This window comes from Hemiscyllium ocellatum, chromosome 26 (genome assembly GCF_020745735.1).
Source record: "Hemiscyllium ocellatum isolate sHemOce1 chromosome 26, sHemOce1.pat.X.cur, whole genome shotgun sequence".
In the NCBI taxonomy this organism is placed as follows: domain Eukaryota; kingdom Metazoa; phylum Chordata; class Chondrichthyes; order Orectolobiformes; family Hemiscylliidae; genus Hemiscyllium; species Hemiscyllium ocellatum.
The window spans coordinates 40,088,627-40,109,630 of NC_083426.1; the positions used below are offsets into that span (position 1 = coordinate 40,088,627).

The following is a 21,004-nucleotide window of genomic DNA, read 5'->3' on the forward strand; positions in this document are numbered from 1 at the left end:
GTCTCCAGCACTTTCCAGCCAACAGAACTCTTCTGAAGTGTAGGCCCACTGTATTGTAGGACATACAGCAGCCGTTGTAAATAGCAAACTCCAACACTTAGCGGTGTGATAATGACCAGAAATTCTGTTTTTAACTTCTTTGGGTGAGGGATAAATATTGTCAAATACATCAGAGAAACGTCTCTGCTCTCCTTCAAAACAATCCATTTTATGCACCCGAAAGAGCAGAAGAGCCTCAGTTTAATGTCTTGTCCAAAAGACAAGATTTCCTGCAATGCAGCATTCCCTCAGGATTAAAGTGGAGTGGCAGATTGGCTTTTTTTGCTCAAGTGCCTGGAATGATTCGGAGGTGAGAGTGTTCCCCATTGAGGCATGACGTTTCCATTCTTTGAACAACAAAAGAAACAAATTATTGCAGATGCTGAAAACCGCGGCACAAAAAGGGCCAAAAGCAGACGAGGTGATTCCTATGGAGGAAAAAGAAGTCAATCAGGTGACATTTTTGGCTTATGAACCCTTCCACAGGATGACACAGGGTCACTCTGACCTGTGCAGCATTGCCATTTTTTTACATGCTTCCATATATTATTTCCCTCTCGAGTGTTTGAAAATAACAAACAGATCATTGTTTTTACTAATAAGCTCAAAAGACCCAACAGCAGCCTGAACTCATTTCATTTGCAGCCTCTCGTTTAGGGTTACTAGTGTTTCAACTGATCGAGAGGGAAATGGAACAGCAAGAATGAGCAATGAGCTAATCAATGTCTTGTAATTAATCTCTCCTGTGCAATAAAGGTTCACGTTGAGAGAACGAATGGTTATAGTCCTCTAGTAAGGATGTTAGCTTTCCCAATTCTCCAAATAGAGCATCATGTCATGGCATGACATTCAACCTTCATCTTCTGGCTAAAAACCAAAGAAGGTCAAATTGTTGGCAAGTGATTAAAAGAGCTGAGAAAGACTACTGTAGCAGTATGCTAAGAAGTTGCTCTGAATGTTCTTTGAAACCCAATTACAAGTGCAGATATTTTTGAATATTGCTGGAAGATTAAAATGTTTGAAAGTTGTTTTCTATAGCAATTCTTTTTTGTCACGATACAGTATTCATTGAGAATTGTTGTCCCATGGAATACAGCTTTGAACAGCTAAGAAACCGGAAGGCTACTCAAAGCTTTTGACATTTCTAAAGTAATAGCATATTTCATTTAATTGTGTACAGAAGATGACTCATAACCACACTAAAACAGCATATGTAGGTTAAGATAATTTACAGATTACACAACAAGGCAAGACTTCAGGCAAACAGGACATGAAGCTGACACGGTTTACAGGACAACTGAAATCAATAATGAGACAGACAGTATTGTCAAGTGAGGAAATGATTGGAGAGCTGTTGATTTGGTCCCAAGCTCTTAGTTGTAAAGCACTTGGATTGAAAACTAGTAAAGCAAATTGCAGGCATTGTGTGCTGTAATTGATCTGTACACACCTTATAAAGAACTCTATTCAGTGTTCCCTTGCCTCTTACAAAGTCGAAGGTTACGAGTACGCTAATATTTACGAGGACCAATAAACCAACTATTTCAAAAACCCATCCAATAATCTACATTTACAGTTCATAAAACAGGTTTATGAATTTCCAGTTAAGGCTTTTCAAAGATTATTATTTTGAACTGGTTAAATTCTGATAATATTCTATTCTATTTCGGTTTCAAGTTAGTTCAAACAAAATTTGTAGAGTTCATTGTCAGTGATTTATCAGTTCATGATAGCAACAACAAAAAAAATCCTGAAGACAGGTGCTTTCATGAAAAATGTTCCTTTGAGACCAAGTATAATCCAACTACACAGATTTCTTTACAGTCTATCAGATCATACTGCCGCTAACCTGGGAGTATTGATGTAACATGTGCTGAATTTTCCCAGGCCCCTCCGGAGACAGCTTGGAAAATATAGTGAGAATAGAAAAAGGAGATTCTCAATTATGAGAAAAACAAAGGCAAATTTTCCAAATATCGGTTTCAATGGCTGGGTGAGAATCTCACAAGCAGCATCGAGGGGCCTATTTGCAGGCAATAATGTTTCACTCAGCTTGCCTCATTTCTAAAGAGGTTATTTTCTTCCCCTTTTAGAAAAGAGAAAACCAACAGCAAATGAAAGTCAGAGCAAGTACCCGGCAGCTGCAGTTTGCCAGCTTCTTCCTGCTGGATACCAACCATGGCCACATTCCCCAAATCTTCAGGCATGCTCCTCAGGTAGAGTCTGCATACACCTTCAGTCCACAATAGCTGGCATCTGTCAAGGATCAACGTCATCACAACATCAGGACACATTTCCAACATTAGGCACTTTTAAGGCATTGACATAGCAGCAACGAAAACTGACCTGGCAACTTCCGACCAGACTGGTAAGGTCGGGTGGCATGGTGTCCTCTGACAGGAGGAAAGAGAACGGCCCTCCTTGTTAAGTGTTTTCTGCTTGTGATTTTTATTCAAGCAAATTTATTTAGTTTCATTCATTTTCCGACTTTCAGACGATTTTGATCTATCAGACTTGGTTGACTCCAAGCCCCTCTCTCTTTCACTAGAACCAGAGGATCACCTGATGCAGCAATTTCATATTCATAAATTGGAGATATTCTTGCCAATTGTTCCTTCATGGTGTCACTTTTCTCCTCAAATTTTTGCTATTCTTTCCGAATTTGAAAAAGACAGCCTATTCTTCTTTTCACAGATACCAGGTGCTTGATTCACAAGACCATATTGTCAACAGGCTGTCAAACTGCAGGATGTCACATGAACAAACCTGGTCCTGTCTTCACTCAACATCATGCACCCAATGATCACTCACTCTCACCAAATCCATCTCTCTAACACAGGATTCCGAGCACTATTACATGCTGACCGCTATCTAACTAATACCATTTGAAGCTTTGCAGGCTGGCAATCAAATCTATAACGTTCTTTATAAGTATAGCACAGCTACTCACTGAGCAGAAGGATGTTGTGAAACTTCAAAGGGTTCAGAAAAGATTTATAAGCATGTTGCCAGGGTTGGAGTATTTAAGCTATAGGGAGAGGTTGAATAGGCTGAGGCTGTTTTCCCTGGAGTGTCGGAGGCTGAGGGGTGACCTTATAGAGGCTTATAGAATCATGAGTGGCATGGATAGGATAAATAGACAAGGTCTTTTTCCTGAGGTGGGGGAGTCCAGAACAAGCAGCATAGGTTTAGGGTGAGAGGGGAAAGATATAAAAGAGACCGAAGGGGCAACCTATTCATGCAGCGAGTGGTGCGTGTGTGGACTGAGCTGCCAGAGGGAGTGGTAGAAGCTGGTACAATTGCAACATTTAAAAGACATCTGGATGGGTACATGAATAGGAAGGATTTGGAGGGATATGGGCCGGGTGCTGGCAGGTGGTACTAGGTTGGGGTGTGATATTTGATTGGCATGGATGGGTTGGACCGAAGGGTCTGTTTTCATGCTGTACATCTCTATGACTCTATGACCTCTCTCTCAAGCCTTTAACTATCTTGGTGCTGTCAGACTTATCATTCAACATTCAGTTTGGCTGAGTTGCAAGCATTGGGAAGGTGAAAATCATTTATTTCACTCATTGCTATTCTCATCAATTTTATTGTTTCTCTAGCCATTGTTTTAGATTGTAACCAATGTAGAGGTACCTTTGGACTCCTAGGTGGGTTCACAAGCTCATCATCTCCATCACAAAAGTCACCTCCTTCCATCTAAGTTGCACCACCCAACCGGATCACTGCTTCAGAACCATCTGCTTTCAGATGGGAAAGCCTCTTCCGAACCACTTGTCACCTCCAGCATTCCAATGTTGTCCTGGCTAACCATCTTCTCAAGTTCTACATTTCAGCTAATCCCTAAAACTCTGTTGTTTCAATGAATCATTCTCTGTATTTGCAGACCTATATGACCTTCTAGTCCACCACCTCCTTAAATTTAAAATTCCTATCACTCTTTTAAATCCCTTGAATAATCTCCCTCTGCCTTTTATCTCTGCCACCTCCTCCAGCCTGATGACCTTCTGAGAACTATCCACCACTTTGCCTTGGATCCATTCTCCTTGGTAAAGAACTACAGCCATTTCTCATCTGGGCATTAGATTCTCAAAAGCCCTTATTGAGCCTGGCCACTTGGTCATCTCCAATTCCTCCTGTACAATCCTCTTTAATACTTGCCAATTTAAGCAAGTCTTTAATCACTACTCTTCATATCCCCTTGCTAAGTATTTTGTTCTGTTTCTACATAATTTTCTTTCCATTTTATCCATTCATGGGATGAGGACATCGCTTGGTGGGCTAACATTTATTGTCCATCCCTAATCACCCAGAGGGCAGATTTTAAGAGTCATAGTCAAAATGTGTGGTGCTAGGAAAGCACGGTCATTCGGGCAGTATCCAAGCAGCAGGAGAGTCGACATTTTGATGAAGAGCTAATGCTTGAAACGTCAACTCTCCTGATCCTAGGATGTTGCCTGACCAGCTGTGCTTTTCCAGTGCCACACTTTTTGACTCTGATCTCAAGCATCTGCAGTCCTCACTTCCTCCCAGTTTTAAGAGATGACCACATTGCAGTAGATCACACCAAGGAAGGATGGCAGTTCCCTTTCCTAAAGGACATTAGTGAACCAGATGGGTTTTAACTACAATCCACAATGGATTCATGGTCATTGTCAGACTCTTAATTTCAGATGATTTTTTTCATTGAATTCAAATTCCACCATCTGCCATGGCAGAATTTGAATTGAGGTTCCCAGGACATTACTGGGGTCTCTGGATTTATAGTCCAGTGATAATAGCACTTGGCCATTGCCTTCCCTTACATATACAAATGGATCTTGATATTAAAACATAAAGGAAAGGAGAATGGAGCACTGGGTCGTAAAGTACAAAGGTTAAACTGTTCATTAGACAGTGTCCAGGCATGTGCTTTTCTGATTAGCGTTTTATTCAAACTCACACATCATCAACACTCACCACACTGAATACCTGCTGCCCAAGTATATTCACCCAATTAAGTTTTCAACTAATTACTGTCAATTAACACAAAACCATTATGTGCTCTCTAGTTTCACTTGGCCTCAGATCATGCTGGATAATAATACCAGGAAGCCCCAGAATTGAGGGAAAATTGTGAATCATCAACTGCAACATAGAAGGTCAACTTAAAGGAAAATTAGCAATAAGCACAATTTTTCTTGCATCAAGCTTTCAACCATAGTGCCAAACCCCCTTTGCTGGATGTGTACAAAGTTAAAAATCACACAACACTAGGTTATAGTCCAACAGGTTTAATTGGAAGCACACTAGCTTTCGGAGCGACGCTCCTTCATCACCTGATGAAGGAGTGTCACTCCGAAAGCTAGTGTGCTTCCAATTAAACCTGTTGGACTATAACCTGGTGTTGTGTGATTTTTAACTTTGTACACCCTAGTCCAACACCGGCATCTCCAAATCATTGCTGGATGTGCATCTACATGCATCTGATTGAACAACCTTAAAATGCTTCAGAACGTCTTTCCACCTTAAAGGCAATATTTAAAAGTGAGTGGTAATTTTGAAAGTATAATTATGCTATGTTGTTTGATTAAATACTGCAAATTTAATGTTTTGTTCAAAACTGTATTATTAAATTGGAAGGAATCAATTCTCAGATAAAGACATTGAGATAGATATATGCAAATATAAGAACCAAACACAACATTATATAATTGTAAATAAGCAGAATCATCTTCAAAGAAATTGCATCTAACTTTCTTCTGTAAATCATGTAAGCTATAGTTATCACATGATCCATTGAATAAGTCTTAATAATCGTAACATGTTCAAAGTGAGGTCACTCCACAAAGATCAAAATCAATTTTTAACACAACTCTCAATGATCACGACTGTCCACGTAAGATAAAAGGAATAGGTCTGACTGACTTACTGAATTGTTAAGTGTCTGGGATTCAATAGAAGAATCCCAAAGGTCGTTTTTTGGCCTATACATTTCAACAGCAGTCACACAATTAGATGCAGAGGTGTTCCCACTTGTGAAGGAGTCCAAAATGAGGGGTTGTAAACATAATCACTAATATATTCATTAAGGTACCCATGAAATCATTTTTAATTGAATGTGAAATTCATCCCTGTGTGGAGTAGTTAAGGAAGATGCATTTCAAATGAATTTGAACAATTACATGGTTAGAAAATAACTGGAGCATATGCTGATATGGTTAGATGGAGTAAGGTGAGAAGAGTATTGTGTGGGGCACAATCATCCAAATGACCTGTTTCTGTCCCATCAATTCTAACTAGTAACTTGGCATGAATTTTGTGGTCTGTTAAGGAAAAAAGGAGACATCAAATGACAATGAATAAGTTTATTCATTGTCATTCTTGTACATAATTGCAACATCCCCTTCAGAATGTTACCCCTCTAAATTCAACCCACCCCCAATATCCATATTAATCTGTTGACTGTTTACTCCCATTGCATATGTGGAGTATTAGAAGCTGATGAATACAGGCTAAGTTAATAATGTTGTTTGATTAATCTAAAAACTGTCTGTTAACAGCGAGCATTACAGCTTCTTAGAAGGTGAGCTTCAAAAGAGAAAGGCAATCCCCAATGTAAATCTATGCAAAGTCTTTCAATACCTTAACGCCTGGAGGTGGTAAAAAATAAATGCTATTACAGAACGGGGTTTAAATACTTTTGGATTGAGATAAAAGAAAGTCTTGCATTATGCCAAAAGTCATGGACAGCTCCAGAGTCTTGATGGACCACAAAGGACAAACATTTCATATTGTAAATACAAAACAACACCAAAGCTCTCAAATCTTCAATATAATGAAACCCCTAAGAGCGTGTTTATCACATGAGGTAATGTTTTGAATGGCAGTCTTACTGCTTACCTTATAAATTTGTTAGTCCCATTGAAAAATATACATTTGTCCACACTGATTGCAGACACATGTTCAGCGTGTCACAGTACACTGCACTTGCTACAGTTCCTTCACACAAATGTTAACATCTTTCAGACTGGCAAAAATACGCATATGTTCTTATTTACTGTCACTCTACCAAAGCAGAGTGGCCAAAAGGATTTTACCCTTTGCATCTTTGTTTTTGAAGAAAAATCACAGAATCCCTGCAGTGTGAAAGCAGGTCATTCAGCCCATAGAGTCCACCCCAACCCTGTGAAGAGCATCCCACCCAGACCCACACCCCCTACCTTATTGCTCTAACCCTGCATTTTCCAAGTCGAATCCACATTACCTGCACATCTTTGGACTGTGGGAGGAAAAAGGAGCACCTGGTGGAAGCTCACACAGCCCATGGGGAGAAACTCCACACTCACCCAGAAAGCATTGTAATTCTTTTCTAACATACAAAAGTCCTCCTCTACATCCTTAATTTATAACCACCACTCTGCAGGGCAATGGACTTCTCTGATGATGTTGGTCCTGCATTGGGGCTCAAACAACTCCAGATGAAGAATCACTGCTCTTAATTTATTCTCTCTTAGCCCTTAAATTGACTTAAAACCTCGCCATAACTAATGTCAAATTCTCTACATATACCCACACCCCAAATATAAAACTGCTCACCTAAAACAAGTAGCATTTGTCAACAGCTTATTATCCAAAGTAAACATTGGAAGGGAATATCTTGGCAGACCAATGGATTGCACAATGTTGTTTGCATTCTAGACAGATCCATGCTTATTTGTTATGCATGGATAGTATTCTCAACTCACATTTACACATTTTTGACGCCTAGAGATTTCCCTGCTTAATCTAAAAATCAGCAAAAAAGGTAACTGTGACACCATGTACAGTGACAACACCAAACACTCTGCTTTTCTGTCAGAAATTCTCAGACAGGTCTGTTTAATTGTTGACTATTATTGAAGGAAGATTAATCGGAGCAGAGATAAAAGGATAATGGCAGCACAGGGTAAGAAAGGGAGTAACAATGTTCCAAACTGGATGACGATTAGCTGGAATTTCTGTTTATTTAAAATTTATGGCGTTTACATTGTTCTTTTGCTATGAATGAGGCCACTCTCCAACACCTCACAAGTGGGTTTAGATTTTGTAAATGCTGCTTCAGGGTAGGAGGTTGCTGCACCTGCTTTGATCTGGTTGCAATTATGCACATTTTCCACCTATCAATCTCTCATGGCACAAAGACTGATGCTTTACCATGTTTGAAGTATTGTACATAGTTTAATTTAATTAATGCATAGCTAGAAAGGAAGGACAAGATGAACAAGGTGCTTCCCAGCTGTTACCTGGAGGCAAGCAGATGGGATTCAATCTGATTTAGTTTATTAATATCAGGGGAAAAAACAAAGCATTGAGTTTGAAATCTAAGCTCAGCACATTATTGGGAACATATATTTCCCTGGGCATTAACAAATCTCACTGTTAAGTTAACTCTTGGCCAATGCTACAAAAATGACCATTTTATTAATAGTTCTTGGGATAGCAAAGTGATGCAAAGGAAAGGATGACTGTTTTGTGACTTTGATCTGAATGATAAAATTATATTGAGAATTTGAATAGACCATTAGATATAGGAACAGAATTAGGCCATTCGGCCCATCAAGTCTACTCCACTGAGCAACCATGACAGATATGTTTCTCAACCACATTCTCCTGCCTTTTCCCCATAACCTTCGATTCCTTTACCAAGCAAGAACCTTCTTATCTCTTGTCTTGAATTACTTGACCTTCACAGCCTTCTGTGGCAATGAGATCCACAGATTAACTGTCCTCTAGTTGAAGAAATTCCTTCTCATCTCATTTCTTAAGGGTGATCCCTTCACTGAGGCTATGCTCTTGGGTCCTAGTCGCTCTCTACTATTAGAAACATCTTCTCCATGTCCATTCTATCCAGGTCTCTCAGTATTCTCTAAGTTTCAATGAGACCACCCCTCGTCCTGTTAAATTCCATCGAGTACAGACCCAGAATCCTCAACCGCTCCTCATATGACAAGCTATAAGTCCATAAGAGCGGAAATTAGGTCACTCAGACCACCGAGTCTGTTCTGCCGTTCAATCATGGATGATAAGTTTCTCAATCCAATTCTCCTGCTATCTCCCTATAATCCTTGATCCCCTTGATACTCAAAAACCTATCTTAAATATACCTACTGATCTGGCCTCCACAGCCTTCTGTGACAATGAATTCCATAGATTCACCACTCTCTGGCTGAATCTCCTTATCTCCGTTCTAAAAGGTCTTCCCTTTACTCTATGGCTGTGCCCTTGGGTCTTAGTCTCTCTTACAAATGGAACCATTTTCCCAACATCTTCACTGTCCAGGCCATTTGGTATTCTGTATGTTTCAGTTAGATCCATCCTTCCAAATTCCATCGAGTATAGATCCAGAGTCATCAAACATTCCTCATATGTTAAACTCTTCATTCCTGTGTCCATTCTCATGAACCTCCTATGAACACATTCCAGAGTCAGTATATCTTTCCTGAGATATAGGGCACAAAAGTGCACACAATATCCAAATGTGGTCTGACCAGAGCCTTATAGAGCTTCAAAAATACAGCCCTACTTTTATATTCAAGTCCTCTCAAAGTAAATGCCATAATTGCATTTATCTTCCTAACTACTGATCCAACCTGCAAGTTTACATTGAGAGAATCCTGGACTAGAACTCCCAAGTCTCTTTACACTTCAGACTTCTAAATTTTCTCCCCATTTAGAAAGTAGACCATGCCTCTGTTCTTCCTACCAAAGTGCATGACCTCACACATTCCCATGTTGTATTTCATCTGCCACTTCTTTGCCCACTCTCCCAACTTGTTCAAATCCTTCTGCAGCCTTCTGCCTCCTCAAAGTGAACTGTCCTCTACCTAACTTCATCTCCCAGGATCATTCTTGTAAACCTCCTTTAGATCTCCTCCAATGCCCCAACATCCTTCCTTCGAAACAAGTCCAAAAACTGCACACAATATTCCAAATGCAGTCTAATCAGAGCCTTATACAGTCTCAAATTGAGTTGCGACAAAAAAACTGTACCCTACTGAATAAATATTTAATATCTAGGTCAATCTAGAAACAAGATGAGGTATTTCTTGATTGAGCACAAACAATTAGACAAGTAGTGATGGTGATGGTGAGTTATCTTCCTGAAGTCAACGTAGCCAATTAACTTCCTGTCTCCCTTCTGCCCTCTGCTTTTCTACTATTCTTGGAGGTCTTTTTGTGTCTTCTACAGTGCAGGCAGGTCCATGTCAGCCAATGCCTGCTCTCCCATTGTTATTGCTGCAATTTCATCCTAAGAGACAAACCTTTGAAGTTGCTACTCTTTTCTTCTACTAACGGTCTTCATACTTCTTGCCAAATATATTCCTCCTTATTTTGTTCATCACCCTCTGCAGTCTTCTAGTGTGCCTCTAATCCTTGCAGCATTGTACATTTTTTAAAAAAAAGATACCATTCTTAATTTCCTTAGTTAGCTATTGATGGTGCACCCTGTTATATAATCTATTTCACCATGGAATACAACTTAGTTGAAAATTCTGAAAGATCTCCTTAAATGTCTGCCACTGTTTCTCTGCCATATTACTGTTCAATCAATTTCTTAGTCCACTTTAACCAACTCTGTCCTGGTAATTGCTTTTCTTTAAATTTCGGATCCAAATGTCTCACCTTCAAACTGAATGTGAAATCCTGCACGTTAATCATAAATTCTGTTATGATTACTCTTACCTTGAGTATCTTTTACTCTGGTGGTCATTAATTAACCTTACCTCATTACACATTTCCAAGTCTGAAGTAGATTGTTCCCTGTTGATTCTAAGATACTGACCCCAATACTCCCTTCCTCCAAAATACTTTGCCAATTTGATTTGATAGACAGAAAAATATAATATTTACTGTTACAGTTTAGTGCTAAATGCAAACTTGACTAGATCTTAGGAAGAGATCGACCCTTAAAACTCACTCACTTATCAAATTCTAAGTTGAATCCTCTCTGCACGGAGTCTTCTAATGTCACCTTTGTATGACTTTCTAAATAAATCTAGCAGTCTTTTAAGAACAAATTCAATGCAAAAAAAAAGTTAGGTTTGGCTATTGCTTTGGATCCTATATCAGGACATCATTGCATCGCACACATCTTCTTGCCTATTCAGGAGGCTTTAATTGGGTGTTAGTAAATTTAGAATTCTGAGTCAAGTAGAATTACACTGTAATTAGTTTAGATAATTGAGAATTATTATATAGGTGCTAGACGTAAATATGATGCCTTCTAAACCTAATTGTTATAATTTGATGCCTGTTTCAGTGTTAGTTTATGGAGCTAACCGTTGTACAGGTACTCATGGAGAATAGCCCCTACTCATCAATGGTCAGTGAAATTCCTGAGGAAGGACTAATGCCCAAAATGTCAACTCCCCTGCTCTTTGAATGCTGCCTGACCTGCTGTGCTTTTCAACTCTGACTCTCCAGCATCTGCACTGCTCACTTCCTCCCAATGGTCAGTGACAATAGACTTGAACCTCTTCAGCTGATCAAGTGCCTCCTGCTTATTGAGTGATTTACAAAATTATAGAGAAAGAACCAGATAGGCTAGCTGTACTTAAATTGGTAGGGCATCAGCATTGGATGAGATGTATTCAGGGATACACAAGGCTCTGAGATCAGAAATTGTACAGACATTGACCATTATTTTCCAATCTTCCTTAGACTCAGCAGTGATGCCAGGGGATTGGAGAATTATAATATGCTATCAGCTTATACTAATAAAGTATACAGAAAAAGACCAGCAACTGCAGTTAAGTCAGATTAACCTTGGTTGTAGGGAAGTTTTAAAATGCAATTCAGATCAAAACCAAATTGGGTAAAGGTAGATTACTTAAAGAACATCCATCAGGGATGAGTTAAGAGAAAATCATGTTCAACTAACTTTTGCTGGTCAACAGAAGAGAATTCAAGAGATTAAACTTTCGATGTAGGGTACAGACTTGTGAGCAAAGTTAGAATTCATAAAATAAATGGAACATAGTAACATGGAAACAAAGTTGGCCGTATGACAGCAAATTGTAGAGTAGTGGTGAATGGCTGTGCTGTGGGGCTGGAGGAAGATTGATAGAAAAGTTCCCCAGAGATTGGTGTTAGACCCATACTCTTCCTAATGTATATTAAAATGACTGAGACATTGGCACACATATGTTTGTCTTTAGGGCATAACTTCAACATTTTTAGGATGATACAAAACTGGGTGTATTGTGAACTATGCAGAGCATAGTGTAGAACATCAAAAATACATAGTCAGATAAGTGGAATGCAGGGAGCAGTGGCAGATGAAATTTAATGCTGTAAAGGGTGAAGCGATTCATTTTGGTAGAAAGAAAGTAGAGAAACAATATAAACTAAAGGGGATGCCCCCTACTTCCCAACCAGTGAAAATAGCTTATCTTTATCTACCCTGTGGTTTCCTGTTAATATCTTGTAGACTTTGATCCGATCATCCTTAACCTACTAAATGCTACAGAAAACAGGTATAATTTGTATAAGCTCTCCTCATAACTTAACTCCTAAAGTCCAGGTATCATTCTTATAAATCCATGTTGTACTTTCACCAATACCAACATATTCTTCTCAAGGTCAAGAACAAAAGGGCACTGATTGAAAGTAATTGGCACTGAGCTTTTAGGACCTGGAGAACCCACCTGAGTGTGTGGTGGAAGCAGGGTCAATGCAAACTTTCCAAAGGGAATTGGGTCATTACCTGAAAAAAGAAAAATCTGCATAGCTACAGGAAAAAGGCAGGAAAATGGCTCCAGGGCTGTACTGTTCCTTTGGAGAGTCAACGCAGACATGTGATCATGTAATTGCTTTGGGTGACAGCTCACAGAGGATTCACTAGATTAATTCCAGTGATCAAAGGCTTGTTTTTCTAAAGAGAGATTGAACAGTTTAGGCCTGTACTAATCAGAGTTTAGAAGGCTGACAGGTGAGCTAATTGAGGCAAGATGCTAAAAGGGTTGGACAAAATAGACAAAGAGTGAATGTTTCCTCTTGCTGGGCAATCTAGAATGAGAGGTCATCATTTTAGGCTAAGGGGTCGTACATTTAAATAGAAATGAAGAAAAGTTGTGAATCTATGAAATTCACGAGCCCAGAGTGCAGTGGACATTGGGAAACTAAATAAAATTAAGGCTGAGAAAGATAGGTTTTTAATTCGGAATTATTTGAAGGGTTATAGAGAGCTGGCAGGAAAACCGGGACTGAAGCAGAGATGAAATCAGTTATGAACATATTAAATGGTTGTTGTAGTTCTGTTCGCCGAGCTGGGAATTTGTGTTGCAGACGTTTCGTCCCTGTCTAGGTGACATCCTCAGTGCTTGGGAGCCTCCTGTGAAGCACTTCTGTGATGTTTCCTCCGGCATTTATAGCAATTTGTATCTGCCACTTCCAGTTGTCAGTTCCAGCTGTCCGCTGCAGTGGCCAGTATATAGGGTCCAAGTCGACGTGCTTATTGATTGAATCTGTGGTTGAGTGCCATGCCTCTAGGAATTCCCTGGCTGTTCTCTGTTTGACTTGTCCTACTGTCCTATAACAGTAGCCGACCACTGCAGCGGACAGCTGGAACTGACAACCGGAAGCGGCAGATACAAATCACTATAAATGCCGGAGGAAACATCACAGAAGCGCTTCACAGGAGACTCCCAAGCACTGAGAATGTCACCTAGACAGGGGACGAAACGTCTGCAACACAAATTCCCAGCTCGGCGAACAGAACCATAACAACGAGCACCGGGCTACAAATCTTCCCACAAACTTTGAATATTAAATGGTGGAGCTGGATCAACAGGCTGAATTGCACACTCCTGTTACTAATTCTTATGTATGACAGGTCGCTTTCTGCGCTGTAGCCATTCTATGATTCTACAGAAAAACAACGACTTATGCTTATAGTAAATGGGAACTCAATCGTGGTTGTATATCAGTCCTTCTGCATTACAAACAAAATGTAGGAAATTTGTCCAAATTCAAAAATGTAGTCTTAAGACTTCAGTCCCACCTCAAAAAAATTCAAGGAGAATGCTTTTTATCCTATTATCATAAGTGAACAGTTGAGAGTCTTGCACCTTAAAAAACCATGGAGAACTGGCAATGCATTAGAAAACAAAAAGTAAAGATGAAACATTAATGGGGAAATACTTCTGTTAATTGGGTGTTTAGATCACATCGGTGGAACATGGGAAAAACTAGCTTTCCTCAAATGCAGAGTGTTCTATGTACTATTCAGCAAATGAGAATTTACCTTCTGTCATTTACTCAGATCTTTTAACAGTTTAATGAGTCTCAAATTTGACTTATATAAACTGAAAGTTTATTCAATAGACATTTAAGCATATTAAAGTTACAAAACAATCTGATAAGACATCACAATGCAAACAGATCACATTTTCAAATACTCTATGTCAAGAGATTGGCCATTATTGACTGTCAATATACTTTGATGCATGTGTTAGCACACGCTGTGACAAAACTGAACAAATGAAGAATTATCAATAATGAAGCATTTTCCACCAATAGCAAGCAAAGTAACATAAATGTGCTAAGGTTCAGGCATTCTGGTTGGTGCTGTAAATGTACAACACTAGGTGTCCTCAGCAAGTTATATAAAATAGAGCTCCTTCTCATGACAGGAAACTGATATTATCACAATTCATGATCCTCCACTTGTCACATGGTATTTTAACACTGAAGAGAGTCTTTGAGATTGGTTGTGAGGATGCAATTATCTTTCACATTATAATATTCACTGCTTTGAACATAAGTTCAAGTTTTTTTGGAAATAAAAACAAAATTAACACTCAAAACTATGCAAAGAAATATGTTTTCAAAATATTATTCTGTGAAAGAAGCAGGGGTGATTCCTTTTCTTGAATTTGCACCAGTTCTTAATGTTCTTCATCTGGAATTTTATCTAAAACCATAAAATGTGTTCTCTGAGAATAGCCAACTTGAGCATTCTTGGGCTACTTAGTATCACTAGCCTCTAGCATTTTAACTCATGAACAATTAGAATATTGAAAAAGGTGACACGAATTGCATTTGTTTTAAATATTATTTGGCTAGCTTACCATAATTGAAAGTTTGACTTTCATAAAAGCAGTATAAACCGCACACACTATTAGTTTCCATTGTCCAAGAAATATTTTGCTCACACTGAAGAACAGATTTGTGATAATGAAGTAGGAAGAAAGATTATAATTTCATGTCCATGTAACAAGTTTATTTTATTGGAAAAGAATTGGAAACACAAAACAAGTTGTTGATTTTATGCATTCTTCCATGTGTTGTGGGCGTTATTGGCTATTTAGAATTAGCATTTAGAATTCCTTTGTGCCATAGCAACAGAAAAAGATGCTACAAAATGAAGGAAGTTTATACTTAGATTTGACTGCTGGCAACATTCATCACCTGACTCACACAACAGACCCACAGCCAAAGTATCATGTTTGCAATTCCTTTTAAATTCCCTTCAACTTTCTGAGACAGTTGATATAGCACCAAGGAGTGCCCAAGCCCACTAAAATATGGCTAGCTACATCCATAGCTCATTCCAAATTGAGCATTCACAATGTTGTACATTCTTTCAGCTTTGGGTTTAACTGAACACAGTCTTTAAAGATGAAATACGGGTGGTTAAGTAGGTTACTTGATCACAAATTCTAAAGAACATTAACATTATATTGAGATTAATTCCTGCTTATCACCTTTTCCTCCTTAATTATGGTTTGGGCACACTGATAAGACCCTTGCATTTGCACTCAGAAAGACAACAGACTCCATCTATGCACATTCACAGTTGAGTACCTCCTTTCACAAAACCTTCTTCCAACAATCCCCTGAATAACCTGACCTCATACTAAACTCAAAAACAAAATCAGAAATTGCTGGAAAATCTCAGCAAGTCAGGGAGCACCTGCGAAGAGAAATCAGAGCTAACATTTCAGCTCCAGTGACTCTTCCTCAGAACTGCATACCAGTGTATGATCATGCTTTTGGCTGGCAACTGCAGAGCAGCAATACAAGGAATCACCATTTCACAATAAATTTGTTGGCGGCACGGTGGCACAGTGGTTAGCTCTGCTGCCTCACAGCGCCTGAGACCCGGGTTCAATTCCCGACTCAGGCGACTGACTGTGTGGAGTTTGCACGTTCTCCCCGTGTCTGCGTGGGTTTCCTCCGGGTGCTCCGGTTTCCTCCCACAGTCCAAAGATGTGCGGGTTAGGTGAATTGGCCATGCTAAATTGCCCGGAGTGTTAGGTAAGGGGTGAATGTAGGGGTATGGGTGGGTTGCGCTTCGGCGGGTCGGTGTGGACTTGTTGGGCCAAAGGGCCTGTTTCCACACTGTAAGTAATCTAATCTAATCTAAATGTTTGCCTTCTTTATGCAGCAAAGGAAGTGCTTCTCCTGCTTTGAAAGTGAATGAGACATAGCTCCCTTCTTTTTGGCAGACTGCATCCACAGATACTTTAATAATCACAGATGCTTCAACATGAACCCCAATGGACAGCTTATTGTATCAGATGCTTAATGACAAACTTCAATGAATCACATTCAAATTAATCTTCTGTCTGCTGCAGTTCACTTTCCAACCAGCACTGGCAAATTGGGTCAGCGAAACCAGACAAAGAACCTAATTTTCTCAGATGATGCATTGACCAAACAGGCTATTCCTGGACTGGCACAGCAGTAAGTTCTTTCAGAAAGCTCAGTTGACCTATTTCTCCAACTGGAACATAATACCTATTTATGCTGTTCATTGAAGGGAGGATAAATGGTCAATTTCCACATTCAGTAGGAAAGTGTTGTGTTCCTATTGCACTTTAATTTTTAAAAAATGTCTCAGATTGACCTGCAAAGCCATAGACACGGAGTGGTCATTTGCTACTTGTGACATTCTAATGAAGTAGATTAGATTAGATTACTTACAGTGTGGAAACAGGCCCTTCGGCCCAACAAGTCCACACCGACCCGCCGAAGCGCAACCCACCCATACCCCTACATTTACCCCTTACCTAACACTACGGGCAATTTAGCATGACCAATTCACCTGACCTGCACATCTTTGGACTGTGGGAGGAAACCGGAGCACCCGGAGGAAACCCACACAGACACGGGGAGAACGTGCAAACTCCACACAGTCAGTCGCCTGAGGCGGGAATTGAACCCGGGTCTCAGGCGCTGTGAGGCAGCAGTGCTAACCACTGTGCCACTGTGCCACCCAAGTGTTATTTCTGAAATAGTTCTTCATATTTTGGAATGAGAGCCAAATGGTGATCAAAATAGTTTGTGGATAAATGAGTTCATTCTCTAATCATATAAACCATACTTCATCTTCAAAATTTCTGTTGTCAGAAATTTCTCCTTTAAAAGGTTAGATATTCTTGAGCACAAAAAAATTTATCCTCAGTATTATTCAAGATGATGTTAACCTGAAGTCACAGGCCATTTTCTATAGTCCTATCTTGAAAAGCTTTAAAAGTGTGATTCTGAAATTAAGTACTTCAGATTCTAGAAGATAGGTACAAATCCTGTTTAAATAAAGAAGCTGCAAATCTCCTTTCTTTGCTGGTTTTAAGTATCATTGCAAAATGAATTGACAAGGAGTCAACTTTTGCCCAGGTCACAACAAGTTCGAAAACAACTCACATTAGAAGTTCCAATTAAATTGGAACTCTTCTGATTGCCACACAATGTTACTGTAAACGTCAAAAAGGTTAGATTGAGGTAGTAGTGATTGCTGTTCTGTGGATAAGGTTTACGGATAGATGCACTCATATGTTGCTTCAAAATCATTCTCCACTTGAATTTACGAAGCTCTAGTGAGCCAAATTGATACTTCTCACTTGTGCATTTCATTCAATTCACCACTATTCCTCTCAAAAAGTATGGATATAATGGGCCAAATAACCCTTTTTGTTCTGTAAATCATTCTATGTTTCTAAAAGCTTCCAACTAAACCGCAGGATCTCAGGTAAGAATCTTATGAAGAACACAATACACACATCCTCAAAAGCAGTGTTTGTGGAAATTATGGCTGCAAATGTGTTGCTGGAAAAGCGCAGCAGGTCAGGCAGCATCCAAGGAACAGGAGAATCGACGTTTCGGGCATAAGCCCTTCTTCAGGAATGAGGCCTCATTCCTGAAGAAGGGCTTATGCCCGAAGCGTCGATTCTCCTGTTCCTTGGATGCTGCCTGACCTGCTGCGCTTTTCCAGCAACACATTTTCAGCTCTGATCTCCAGCATCTACAGTCCTCACTTTCTCCCCCTTTGTAGAAATTATGTTAGTTTTGGTAGTGCCAGCCCAGCTATATGCAGAGCGACTTTTCAAAGATTGTATTAGCCATCTGAAAATGGATAATGTGTCATGTTAATATTTCTTCACCAAATGATTGTGTATTATAGTTCAAAGTTCATAACACAGTCTATGATGTGTGTTCTTTATAATAATCACATCACCCAGGCTAAATACTTGGTTTCTCAATAAAACAATTCATTGCATTGTCACAGCACAAACATGAGAGTTTGGGTCCTGTATAGAAATACTTGGAGAATGGACTAAAGGTATAGAAATCTCTCATACAGTGGATTATCAGTCAATATTGAATTGAAGTGCTTACCTAGACAGTTATGACCATCGTGCGCTAATTTGAAACCATCATAACACATGCAGCGATAATTTCCTGTAATATTTATGCATTCATGAACACAGCCTCCATTGTATTCATTGTCACATTCATCAATATCTGGAAGACAATTAATGAGAGTTCAAGTCAAGAAAAAACAAAAAACAAAGATCATTTAAACCAATTCGAAGCAACACAGGAAGATTACTCATTTGCTCCATTGATGTAAATAAACTTCTTTCAATTTCTACCATACCCATTTAATTTATTTGATCATATTCCCATTTAACATTAAGAGAATTACCCAATCATCACTTGTGGTGCTTAGTAAGTGACTAAAGAAAGTTGCATTTACACCAGAGCCAATTAACTGCATCCCATCATTATGGTTATGCATACAGCTAACGGAGTCCTTGTCAGTGATTATCGGAGCCATGCAATTGACCAAAAGTATTCAACAATGCGTCCTGTATGTCCATCAACTACGACATTCATTCCATTCTTAAACGCAAAAACGTTTCCACTCTATGAACATCAAATGCTGTATATCTTAGCAGCAGCTAACAATTGATGGGACTTGCATAATGATGGAACACATCTCATGAATAAGAACATAAGTTTGCTTTTTTAAAATCAATAAATTGGTGGAATTACATTAAATAGAATGGATTAGAATCAGCAAGTTAATGTCATCTAATATGGCAAATGCACAAGAAGGAAGGATTGCATTTGCAGTGATTTGTTCATTTCAGGACATTGTTTAAACTCAGTTGGGATTTCAAATGCATGATTATGTAAATCTTATACTTAGCAGCACTTCCTATTGGACTAGCTTGACTAGTTATTAGCTTTAGAATATGCCCGAAAGTTTGTAGCTGGTATGTTGCAAGGTTAACCAAGACGAAAGGCAAAACACACAGACATCACAATCCTGAGGTGCGAAGGGAAGTTGTATCTATAGTGTGACATTCTGCTTTAATGATAGATTGGCATCTTTGGGTTAACAGTGTGTTGCCTACTAAAGATTTCAAGTTGCCTATTGTAAAACATGATGTGGAGGTACTAGTGTTGGATTGGGGTGGACAAAGTTAAAAATCACACGATACCAGGTTATAGTCCAATAGGTTTGTTTGGAAGCACTAGCTTTCAGAGCCCTGCTCCTTCATGAAGTAACAAGCAGAGCAGGATCATAAGACACAGAATTTACAGCAAACCATCACAGTGTAATGCGATTAAAATTATATATTGAACAAATCTAGATTGCTGTTAAGTCTTTCATACTTTAGAATGAGTTGGAGATTTTGGTTCATTAATATGTAAGTCCCAGAACTCCTTTTACGTCACATTCCTGAGATAGCTTAAAGTTTTATAAAACAAATTGTATTTGCTGATACATTCTACGTTTGCTCAAGTAGAATGTATCTGCGAATTGTATTATATGTTTGCTGAAAAAGCATACAACCTGCAAGCAGTCAATGCAGACAGTCAATCCATGTAACATTTAAAAACTTCCTACTTTGGAAGCAGAGCCAGTCTGACTCAAGATTGGGATACAGACAGATTCTAACCTCACACCTTTAATACATTGTCTGAGCTGAGATGTCACCTTTTTTTTATAAAGTCTTAAGTTATCTTGAGAATGTGACTTAAAAGTAGTTCTGAAATTTACATACTTCTGAACTGAAACCTGCAATGCATTCGAAAAGATGAAAGACTTAACAGCAATCTAGGTTTGTTCAACATGTCATTTTAATTGTAATGTTTTGCCATAAATTCTGTGTCGTATGATCCTGTCCCACTAGTTACTTGATGAAGGAGCGGCGCTCTGAAAGCTAATGCTTCCAAATAAACCTGTTGGACTATAACCTGGTGTGGGATTTTTAACTATTGTAAAATAGTGTGTGTAGTATCTCATCACAAGAAAAAGCAATAAGTTGGCTTCAACTTGAAAATACTAAAATTTAAAGATCTATTATTGCTAATTGATCATATTATACTTCAAATGATTCCAGACTTTGGCTACTTGTTTGGGAAGAAGTTATTCTACTCCCCTCACAATTGATATAACTAACTTGAATGCTGTTTACAAATTAATTTGTCATAAACAGAAATATTCATGTATAATATTTGTGAAGCCATGGTTAACAATTTAGTAGCACTTCAAATGTTATGCGGTGACTTTGTCTTTGAAATACAATGGCTCTTAATGTTTTAGATTTATCAACATCATAAGGAATTCTCCCATGACAGCACCTTAATAAAGCTTCTAAATGTCAAAATATTTGGCTTGCCTTGTGTTGATATTGGAAAA

General features: G+C 38.9%; 1 protein-coding gene across 2 annotated transcripts in view; it reads right to left on the reverse strand.

Moving 5' to 3' along the window:
* The window catches only part of LOC132828425 (signal peptide, CUB and EGF-like domain-containing protein 3), a 364,946-nt gene that overhangs the window by 254,932 nt on the left and 89,010 nt on the right, over positions 1-21,004 (reverse strand). For both annotated transcript variants that reach the window (XM_060845529.1, XM_060845528.1), the window contains exon 3: positions 18,688-18,813. In XM_060845529.1, the coding sequence (XP_060701512.1) occupies positions 18,688-18,813 (126 nt within the window). The remainder of the gene's footprint in view (positions 1-18,687; positions 18,814-21,004) is intronic.